Here is an 11,535-nt window from a genome sequence, read left to right as displayed (position 1 = left end):
TTCTGTGGTTGCTCTCAGATCTTTACCAGGAACATAGCTTCCAGCGGGCTTCTTTCTGCACTTATGAACACAGTGAGGGTGGGGGAGACATACTGAGGGTGTGTTATATTGTTTTGGTTTTAACTTATAATTATTATTGCAAGTCACCTAGAGCCAAAAAGAAAAGTGAGGTATAAATATTTTAATTAATAAATACATAGATCTTCCAAGGGAATAGTGTCATTTGCATGTCAGGTAAACATCCAAGGAAACTTAACCCATGTGGGTGACACTTTCTGCATTTTCATAGGAGCAGTGTGGGGGTGGGGAACAACCCCACCGCCCCAGGTACACATGTGCCAAATGACTTCAGTCACAGGTCATGTGGGGGGGGGGCAGGTGGCCTATCCACACATCCCATGGTTTCCAGGTTGGCTAAGAAGATTACCACTGCTTGTGCGTATTAGCATAAAGTTTGTACATCCAAGCATGCTTCAGTTGTTGGAGGGAGAGGGTGGGGCAGTTACAAGAAAGAATAAATAAAAGACAAATGGTTTCCCCAGAAGCATTCAGTCATGATTTGGAAAGGCCCATTAGCATAGGTTTCCATACTGATACATGGCGAGATTTTAGCTTTAATTATTATTAATACTTTGAGAAGCTCTGCTCAGTTCCTAGGAGAGGCTGAGTTTTCATGTCCAGGGCTTATATTACACAAGTGGTATAGTGGTTAGAGCACTGGATCTGGAAGAAGTGGGTTCAGATCCCCACTTAGCCACAAAGCTTGCTGGGAAGTCATGGGCCAGTCCCTCTCTCAGCCTCCCCTACCTCACAAGGTTGTTGTGTGGAAACATGGGAAAACACACTCTGCCATGGAAGCTTGCTGGGTGACCTTGGGCTGGTCACACGCACTGAGCCTAACCTACCTGACAGGGTTGTAGTGAGGATAAAATAAAAAAAGGAAGAAGAGTTGGTTTTCATATGCCGACTTTCTCTACCACTTAAGGAAGAATCAAACCGGCTTACAATCACCTCCCCTTCCCCACCTGATAACAGATCCTGTGAGGAAGGTGGGGCTGAGAGAGCTCTAAGAGAGCTGTGACTAACCCAAGGTCACCCAGCTGGCTTCATGTGGAGGAGTGGGGAATCAAACCCAGTTCTTCAGATTACAATACACTGCTCCAAACCACCGCTCTTAACCACTACACCACCCGGGCTCTCACAATGAAGAAGAAAGAGAACAATCTAAGCTGATTTGAGTCCCCATTGGGGAGAAAGGCAGGTAAATAAAAGTAAATAAAAGCAGCTCTGTTCTAGGCCCAGGGTCCCCAACCACGGCCTTACAATAGAAATGGTGGCCCCAAAGCTTCAGCAAGCCATCAGATGGACAATATCACAGCAGCGGATCTTGCAAAGAGGGTATGCCGAGCCGACTTTCTCTACCACTTAAAGAAGAATCAAACTGGCTTACAATCATCTTTCCCCCCCTCCCCACCACAGACACCCTGGGAGGTAGGTGGGGCTGAGAGATCTCTAAAATAGCTGTGACTAGCCCAAGGTCACCCAGCTGGCTTCATGTGTAGGAGTGGGAAACCAACCCGGTTCACCAGATTAGCCTCTGCCGTTCATGTGTAGTTGTGAGGAATCAATCCTGATTCTGCAGATTAGAGTCCACTGCTCCAAACCACCGCTCTTAATCACTATGCCATGCTGGCACCATGCTAAGAGGGAGGGGGGACTAGGGGGACAATACTCTGGGGCCATTGTCATGTTGGAAGAAGCACAGAGACAACAGAATGGCAACCTTGGTCTAGTTGCTCTGTTTCTAGCGTAACCTACCTTACAGGGTTCTTGTACAAAAATGAAAGGGGGACCATGAACTGCCCTGAGTTCCTTACAGAAAGGATGGGAGATAAATGTGAAGAAGGGAATGTGAGGCGAAGAGATAACTCGGGGTCGATGTCAGCATACCTTGAAGTGGGGCAGCTGCCAGGGCCAAAGCTTCCCACAGGGCCTGCTGTCACTGACCCCCCTACCCACAAACCTCCCATCCACTTGTCTGCCACCACCCTACCCATTCACTTGCAAGCACTCCACGACCCACGTCTCCAGCTTCCCAGCACTGATATGGAAATACACTACGATTGTCAACCTCTAGGTACTTATATTCAAGTCTCACAATGTATTTGTATATAAATATGAATTCAATGGTAGCCAAGGTACATATTACATTTGTAATGCAAGTCTTACAAAATGACACCTTATAATACAGATTTAATACAAAATAATTATTTTATACAGTGCTTCTTCGTGTATTATATGCTGCAAGTTGTCTCCTTCATGTAGCAGCCAAATTCTGTGTTGTTAACAAGCTCCTAGGTTTCACTTTGTTTCATAGGGGTTAACTTTCCCAGAAAAGAATTATATAAGGATCTGAGGAATTCTGTGTATGTACTAATATATCCTATTAAAATCTTGCTCAGGTACAATTATTGTAATACACTATTCAGAAATATATATATTAGTGAAAAATTTGGAGACAATAAGTGAAACCTAGAAGCTTGTTAACAACATAGAATTTGTATTCAGTCTGTATTATAAGGTATCATTTTGTAAGACTTGCATTACAAATGTAATATGTACCTTGGCTACCATTGAATTCATATTTATATACAAATACATTGTGAGTCTTGAATATAAGTTCACACCATTAGTTGGGTACTATTTTATATTTTGTTGTTCTTGTACATTTAGTACCTGACTCCCCCTTTTCATTATTATTCAACCTCCAGTTACTAGCTGGAGATCCCCTGCTATAACAACTGATCTCCAGCCGACAGAGATCAGTTCCCCTGGAGAAAACAGCCACTTTGGTAATTGGACTCTATGGCATTGAAGTCCCACCCCTCCCCAACCCCCACCCTCCTCAGACTCCACCCCAAAAGCCTCCCGCCCAGTGGCGAAGAAGAACCTGGCAACCCTAAAATACACGCACGCAGGCTGCACAGACCAGCGTGTGCTGCTGGGGAAAGAGCATGAATGTGGTGCAGGCTGTGTGAAGGCTTGTGAGTGGAAAAAAGATGCAGTCAGGTGGGGGATACACAGGTGGGTGGGTGGCAAAGGAGACACGAGGCTAAACTGATGGGGAGTGGAAGGGGGCCCCAGACACTGTCTGGCCACAGCCGCCCCATACCTGGTACCAGCACTGAAGGAACTCACTACTAACCTCTCCATGCTAAACAGCAAGCCATGTGCTTTGTGTGCACATGATGGTTGTGGTCAGGTCTGTGTGGTGTGTTGGGGGGAGGGCAGAGCTGGAATCTTTTTTCTGGGGGACAGGATGGTTCTTAGGGTGCCCTGTCCACAAGTCCCCCTGAAACGGATTAACCAGCTTAACAGATAAGCCCTTACATTGAAAAAATGCCTAGCCACAGCAATTATGCTGGTTGTGGGCTGCTAGGAGGCTCCACGCATTCCTTCTGTGGTTTTCCAGTTTGCAGAAGCCCAGCTCCATCTCCTCTTTGGAAACGGCTGCATGTATCTTTCCCCTGCTTATGTAAACTGGAACTTTCTTCCTCTTGCCAAAAGCCTATATAGCCCTTTTGGGAGCTCCAAATTTATCCTAGGAATTGTATATTTAAGCCCTTGGCTGATGAAGCTACTTTTTGTAGCGAAAACGCTAGAATACTTCCGGAGCCGCGTTACCATCTAGATCTCCGTCGCCTGAAGAAATTGAAACTGACTAGAATTTCATTCTAAGCTTAGCATGAACTTTTGTATATTCATTGTCAGCCTTTGCTGAATTTTTTCGCTACATTGTCCTTGCTACTTTTGCTTTGTAACCTCGGTTGCCTAGCTCGGTTTGTTTATTTATGTTTATAATCATTGTAATACAGTGATAGTTCTGCTATCTATGCCATTTGCTATCTGGGTCTATTGGTTGATTATTATTGCCTACTACTGTCTCATTTAGATCAAAAGCCTGAGTTCAGCATCTTTCCGAAGTACTGAAAAGACTGTTTGGATTGTGCAAATGTTAAGGAAGCTAGGAATATACTGGATGACCTTTATTTTTTAAGCTGTCTCTTTTAAAAAAATGTTTCATACTCCTGTAAGGCTGTTGGCTTGCCCTGAGGCTTTAGAGACAGGGAGGGTTAAAAGTCGAATCAATGAATGCATCCTTTTCGGACCTTCAAAGGGGACAGACAAACTAGGGCATAAGGTCCAACGACATCCCTGCCCAGCTGAGCTGAAAACACTCCGAATCAAAGGGAATGCTCCCTGCAAATACCAAATGGTCACCCTGATGACTGTTTATTGGTCCCCCTTCACATATTAGCAGCCCTGTGGCACAGAGTGGTAAGCTCCAGTACTGCAGTCAAAAGCTCTGCTCACGACCCGAGTTCGATCCCAGCAGAAGTCGGTTTCAGGTAGCCGGCTCAAGGTTGACTCAGCCTTCCATCCTTCCGAGGTCCGTAAAATGAGTACCCAGCTTGCTGGGGGTAAAGTGTAGATGACTGGGGAAGGCACTGGCAAACCACCCCGTAAACACAGTCTGCCTAGAAAACATCAGGATGTGACGTCACCTCATGGGTCAGGAATGACCCGGTGCTGGCACAGGGGACTACCTTTACTTTTGCATATTACTACATTGTCTGTTACTAACCTTAAATTAGGGCTGTAATAGTTTTGAGAGTGGCAGTATTAATGCTTTATATGGAGAGTGGGTGGAAAGGGGGGGGAGAGAGAGAGAGAGAGAGAGAGAAAGAGAGAGAGAGAGAGAGAGAGAGAGAGAGAGAGAGAGAGAGAGAGAGAGAGAAAGAGAAATGAGCTAGTCAAAAAAAATGCCAGAGGGAATGTTTTAGCATACCACAAGAAAGTTTGCAAAATCTGATATTATTCACAAACTTTGGTTATATCTGTAATAAAAAAAGAGCTATTTGCAGTCAAGCCATCTGATGACAGTGGGATATCCACCGCTTTGAACGCTTTCCTGATATGTTCAACCAGAGGGACAGCTGGCAATTAATATTCGAAATGCCCCAAATGTCAGGCATTTCCGTTTCAAACCCAATGGCTCTGTGGACAGAAGGACTGGAATCCTAAACACACAGACTTGAAAGCAGGGGGCACGGATTCACACATGAATATTTATCACTGGTATTTGTGAAGGAGCCATCAGGGGTGGAATATCAGAGGCAGAGTTTTTGTATCACTTCGAAAGCCATGCTTCGTCATAGCCAGTGGGCAGCGACGCAGCCCGAGGAGCATGACATCGACAACTGGCGTGTAGGAATGAGTCAGATAAAAGGCACAGGAGGCAATTTCACTCATCAAGGTCTTGTTCACACATGCACGTAATCACTTGAAAATCTCTGCCCCTTCCGGACTGTCTGCTTGGTACCTCCCATCTTAAAGTACGAGCCGACCCCACTGAAAATGACTGCACGAGAAGCAAGGAAATATGAACGTTTGATCTCTGGCACGCTCTCGCTCTCTCTCCCCAATGGCTTGTTCACACATGCAAGTCATCCGTCCACAAGGCGGTCATGAAGTAAAAACTGCGCAACTGTGAACCAGCCCTAAACCTCACAGATTTCCATGGAATCTACTCCCCAGCAAGTTTAGGATTTCAGCCCTTCACGGAACTAGCCCTTCTCTGTCAATCTAAATTCAAGCCAGTCTGTTTTATCCATATATTTATCCCTTTCATTGTTTCTCCCAAGAATACGTGCCTATATCATGAAAATGCTCCGTTTTAGGTTAGGCGACCACACCCCTTGTCTGGTGCTGTGAGCTACCTTTATTATCATCTGTTCTGCTTAATGAACGCTGTTTCCCCTCATTCCATCTAGCTGGAGCATCATGGGCATCCTAACTATCTATGGCGAGAGTGTCTTCCTCAACTAACGATAACTCCATATTATCATTGGTGGAGGGTTTCATTCGGAAATTGAAGGAGCCATACAGCTTGGCAGATTCCTTGGAGGACGCAAACCTGTTCCTCCGGTAGAGTTCTCCTTTCCACATCGATATCATGAGCAAACTGGACAACACCACGCCCCCCAGGGTTAAAAGGCAGAGCCCGGCGATCACACACCTATCCAGGTGAGCCCCAATCTTGGCACTCTCGTTCTCCAGCCGCTCCATCTCCCTGGCCGCCACTGTGCTGGGATCCACCGTCACATCCCTAGGAACCACGTAGGAAACAATCACCAGCAAAATCCCACTGACTAGAAACAAGATGGCGCTGATGAAGCCATAGTCTACAGACTTCCCTCCGGCAGCTTCCGAGTTGGCGTCATCGTCTTCCTCAGAAACTAAGGAGGGGGGATCGTAGGGCCATTCCAGGGGTAACTCTTCACCTGGATCAGGGTAGGGAAGGAGATCGTGGTCTTGGCAACAGCACTTATTGGCAAGACTTCTCCCATGTTCTAGATTGTTGACATTTTCATCCACGTGAGTGAAGGAGGTTTCCGATTCACAGCAGCAGGCTTTCTTTTGGGTTGCCTCCTTTCCTTCTTTGGAGTAGCTGGGATAGCAAATGGTACCGTCTGCCGTTGAGTGTTCCTGGGACAGGGGTGATGGGGAAATAAAGGAAACAGGGTCTTTCACAGGATCGGCGGCGGCTGTCTTTTCTGCAGCTTTGCCGTGTCTCCTAGAACACTCTGCGGCCATGGCGAACGTCCTAGTCCTCTCCTCGCTTTCGTCAGGCTGGCCTTGACCCAGGACAGCATGCAAGCTCCAGTCCCCGTCGCGGCAGCGATCCGACCGCTTGCCCTCCTTGGAGAGGTGCAGAAGTTCCACGGAAGCCATCGGAGCACCCCTCGAGCACGACAGGGGCTACTGTGGACGAATCCCTCCGTCACCAAATTCTGGCATCACCGAAGAATAGAGTGGCCCGTAAAGACCTCTTCTGCACTCCAGCCCTTGTGTTGCTGGGATTCTGTCAGCAGCTCCCCAATTAAATAAATTCCCTCTGACATCTATTCGTTTCCAGTCTGCAAATGCAAAGGGGGGGGGGAGAAAGAGCTTCATCATCATAATGCCTTATTAGAGAAAGGGAAGTGTTCCAGAAACACGACTCCAGCCATTACTCTGATTCTTCTCCTGTGTTGTGACTGTGTGTGTGCGCGCACTCGTGTGCATGTGAGCGGAGTGGGGGACAGACAACAAACATGATTCTTTTAATCAAGCACTTAAAGCCGAAATCCTCCTGCCGTTCTCAAATCCATTTGGCTCTCCAATCAACCTTTGACACCGCTATCCAATTACGGAAATAATCCCGGGGAAATCGAAGGAAGGCAGAAACACCCATGTCGTTTCCACCCCCCCCCAGCCCTACAGAGGTGCAAAACCCCATCACGCTTAAATTTCAAAGAGCACACCGAAGAACGCGAACGGCTAGAAGCCCCAAATTCAAATCCAACCTCTAATTAGGAAGGAGGAAGCAAATCCCTTGTAGTTCACTAATCCAGGAGCTCCATTCTCCCGTGGAAAGCGGATAATCCCGGGGAGAGGAAAAGCGGCGCTTTCCCAACAGCAGATCTGGAGATTTGATTAAAAGCGCTCACCGTGAAATGATGCCTCCAATTGATGAATTATGTGTGTGTGTGTGTGTGTATGTATGTATATAATTGATGAATTATATATATATGTATATATAATTAAATGTGTGTGTGTGTGTGTAAGTGCCGTCAAGTCGCTTCTGACTCATAGCGACCCTATGAATGAAAGTCCTCCAAAGACCCTATGAATGAAAGTCCTCCAATTAAATATATGTATATAATGTTATTCGTCAGTTACACACACACACACACATGTATATGTATACATAAATATGTGTATTTATGTATACATAAATATATGTATATAATGCTAAGCATCAGTTACACACACGCACACACACATATATACATACACACACATCTAATAAATAACATTATATATATATGATTATATATTTACATATATATAATTCATATACCTATACCGAGTTTCCCCGGTGTCATTTATCACATGCAAGAAAAAACATTTGGGGCAATCAAGCCCATGGAAAACAAGTCCTGTCATTGAACGCAAACTCTAAAAAGCAGCAGAGTTTCGGACACGTCTCGCCCGCCCCCTTTCTCAGTCTCACCCGCTGGCTCGGCGCGCCTGGCTCAGACCGAAGCCGCCACCGTCCCGGCGGCCGGGGGAGCGCCTCTCCCGGGGGTCGGGCTGCCAAGCGGCGCCGCCTGCAGAGGGGCTCAGCCCGTCCCCGCGGCGTCCCGCCTGCCGCCTGCCGCCCCCCCCCCCGCCACTGGGCAGCCCCGGGCCCGGCGATCGCGGCCACTGCCAAGCGCGGGCTGCTCAGGTCCGAAGTGCGCGCGAGCAGCGCTTGCAGCCCCTCCGCGCGCCTGGCTGCCCCGGGGAGGGGGGAGCGGGGGGAGCGGTCCAGGGAGGCGGCGGCGAGGAGGGGCCCTCGGCCGCGGCGTTCTGGGAGATGTAGTCTTTCCACCGCGAGAAGGAGAAGGCCATTGGTGCACGGGAGGTTTTTGCCTTGGGTTGGCCACGCTCTAGATGCACATTTCCCCCATCCAAATTCTCTCTCTCTTTATATATATATATAAAACATGTGTGTGTGTGTGTGTGTGTGTATGTATTTTTAGAACATGAAACAAAACAAACAATAAAACAATCATGAAAGAAAATATAAAATAAAACAAACATAAAATGAAACACGCAAACGAAACAAACAGTATTTATTTATTTATTTTATAACAAAATAAAACAAACAATAAAACAATAATAAAAATAAAACAAACAAAATAAAACACACAAATAAAACAAGCAAACAATATTTATTTATTTTTATAACATAAAACAAACAATAAAACAAACAATAAAACAATCATAAAAGAAAATATAAAATAAAACAAACATAAAATGAAACAAACAAATAAAACAAGCAAACAATATTTATTTATTTTTATAACATAAAATAAAACAGACAATAAAGCAAACAATAAAACAATAATAAAAGAAAATATAAAATAAAACAAACATAAAATAAAACACACATAAAATAAAACAAACAATATTTATTTATTTATATAACATAAAATAAAACAAACAATAAAACAATAATAAAAGAAAATATAAAATAAAACAAACATAAAATAAAACAAACAAATAAAACAACAATAAAGGAAAATATAAAAGAAAATGCAAGAGAGTATCCATGAAATAATCTACATTAATACAATCTAAATTAAAAAATAATAATAACAGAAAGTTCAAAGAATAACTCCTCTGAATATGCCTGCCACAGCTGCTGGCGAAACGTCAGGAAAGAAAATACCAAGACCACGGTCACACAGCCCAGATAACTCACAAGAACCAATTCAAAGAACCCTTTTGCCCCATCCGACTTCTCAAAGCTCTACATGGGGGCTTAGTTTTGAGTTTTAAGACTATGGCTGGGGGAAATGTGCATCTAGAGAGCAGCAAAGCCAAGGCCAAACCTCCCGTGCAGAAATGATAGAAGAATTGGCTTTTCTATGCCGACTTTCTCTACCACTTAAGGGAGGCTCAAGCCGGCTTATGATCGCCTTCCCTTCCCCTCCCCACAACAGACACCCTTTGACGTCGGTGGGGCTGAGAGAGCTGTGACTAGCCCGAGGTCACCCAGCTGGCTTTATGTGGAGGAGTGGGGAAACCAACCCAGTTCACTAGATTCGCCTCCGCTGCTCATGTGGAGGAGTGGGGAATCCAACTGGGTTCTCCAGATCAGAGTCCACTGCTCTTAACCACCACACCACAAGAGCTTCTGGCAGGCAAAGCAGGGTTCAGGCTGAGCCCCAGAAAGTATTTTCAGCGCAAAGACGAAGCGCATGGGACTCTTACAGCGCACTCCTAAGGAGAGTTACTCCAGTCTAAGCCCATGGAAATGAATGGGCTTAGACTGGAGTAACTCTCCTTAGGAATGCATAAGGTTGCCAGGTCCCTCTTTGCCAACAGCGGGGTTTTTTTGGGGGGGCGGAGCCTGAGGAGGGCGGGGTTTGGGGAGGGGAGGGACTTCAATGCCATAGAGCCCAATTGCCAAAGCGACCATGTTCTCCAGGGGAACTGATCTCTGTCGGCTGGAGATCAGTTGTAATAGCAGGAGATCTCCAGCTAGTACCTGGAGGTTGGCAAGCCTAGGAATGCACTGTTAATCAACAAGAGCGCTACTCAGATAGGGTTGCCAGCATCCAGGTGACAGCTGGAGATGTCCTGCTATAACAACTGATCTCCAGCCGATAAAGACCACTTCACCTGATCAATTGCTTTGGCAATTGGAGTCTATGGCATTGAGTCCCTCCCCTCCCCAAATCCCAACCTCCTCAGGATCTGCCCCAAAAACCTCCCACCAGTGGCAAAGAGGGAACTGGCAACCCTATACTCAGAACATGTGCAGAGTGCTTTTGGATAAAAACCAGCCATGACTTCTTTAAGGGTTAAAGGGGAAGAACTCCCAACAGAAACACTATTTTCGGATTTTTGGAGGGGAAGGAAGAGAGGACAAATAAAATTCCAAAGGAACGAACAAACCACACTTTAATAGTATTTTTAAGTTTTTTAAAAGAGCATTTGTTGTGGTGTTGTCCAACTTTTTGCCTCAGGATTGTAACAAACAGAAAAAGGTAGGGATGCCAGCCTCCAGGTGGGACCTGGGGATCCCCCGGAATTACAGACAACAAAGATCAGTTCCGCTGAAGAAAATGGATGCTTTGGAGGGTGAACTCTATGGCATTGTGCCCCACTGAGGTCCCTGTCCTCCCCAGGCTCCATCCCCAAATCTCCAGGAGTTTCCCAACCTGGATCTGTCCACCCTACCCCCCTATCCCTGGCCCGTAGCCAGGGGGGACCTGGCAGCCCTGCAAAAAGGGCACTATTTGTTTATAAAGCACAGGATTTTTACCATATATATATAAGCCTGTTTCATTGGAATGCGCTTTCTTGAGAGTAAACCCCACTGAATAGGCCTGAGTAAAATTGCTGTGTAGAAAAAAGACAGGGCCTTTTGGAGCATGGCCCCAACCTAGTGGAATGCTCTGTATTTACGTTGTTGCAGCGTTAAACAGGGGTTTGTGGGGGAAATAGAGACCCGAACCGTTATTTCAAGAAAACAGTTTATTCTGGCAGCTGCGACCCAGAGGCCCTAATGGGCAGAAATCTCTGAGTCCCGATCATAACTGAGGAAGGGATATTTATCCAAATTCAAGATAGCCATCAACATTCAGGGCATATCTGATGGTAATACAGACAGAGAGGCGGCAGTGTAGTAACAGTTTCACCCAGTTCTTGTTATGGTTCACTGTAACTCTCCATGACTCTTGCCCCAATTACTAGCACACAGACACACAGAGATACCCTGCCCAGCAACAAGCTATTCCTTGGCTGTCCTAAAACATTTCAATACATTTACAGAAAGGAAAAGAGATTATTACAAATTGCAAAATCAGTGGATCTAACATAGTCAGGGGAAGTCTACCTTGCTGTCTCATTGTTAACCCCCCTGACCCTCGATTG

At 45.8% G+C, this 11,535-nt stretch overlaps 1 protein-coding gene across 1 annotated transcript; it reads right to left on the bottom strand.

Moving 5' to 3' along the window:
- Positions 1–5,853: 5,853 nt before the first annotated feature.
- TMEM74 (transmembrane protein 74) lies at positions 5,854–6,795 on the bottom strand. The gene has a single exon (XM_056854535.1). It carries the CDS (start codon positions 6,793–6,795, stop codon positions 5,854–5,856), a length of 942 nt encoding a protein of 313 aa, XP_056710513.1.
- Positions 6,796–11,535: the final 4,740 nt, after the last annotated feature.

Source organism: Euleptes europaea, chromosome 8, assembly GCF_029931775.1.
Source record: "Euleptes europaea isolate rEulEur1 chromosome 8, rEulEur1.hap1, whole genome shotgun sequence".
Taxonomy (NCBI): Eukaryota; Metazoa; Chordata; class Lepidosauria; order Squamata; family Sphaerodactylidae; genus Euleptes; species Euleptes europaea.
This window is presented reverse-complemented; position numbering and strand designations above follow the sequence as displayed.

Coding starts and splice junctions, on each gene's coding strand:
- TMEM74 (XM_056854535.1), bottom strand. CDS start 6,795: ATGGCTTCCGTGGAACTTCTGCACCTCTCCAAGGAGGGCAAGCGGTCG.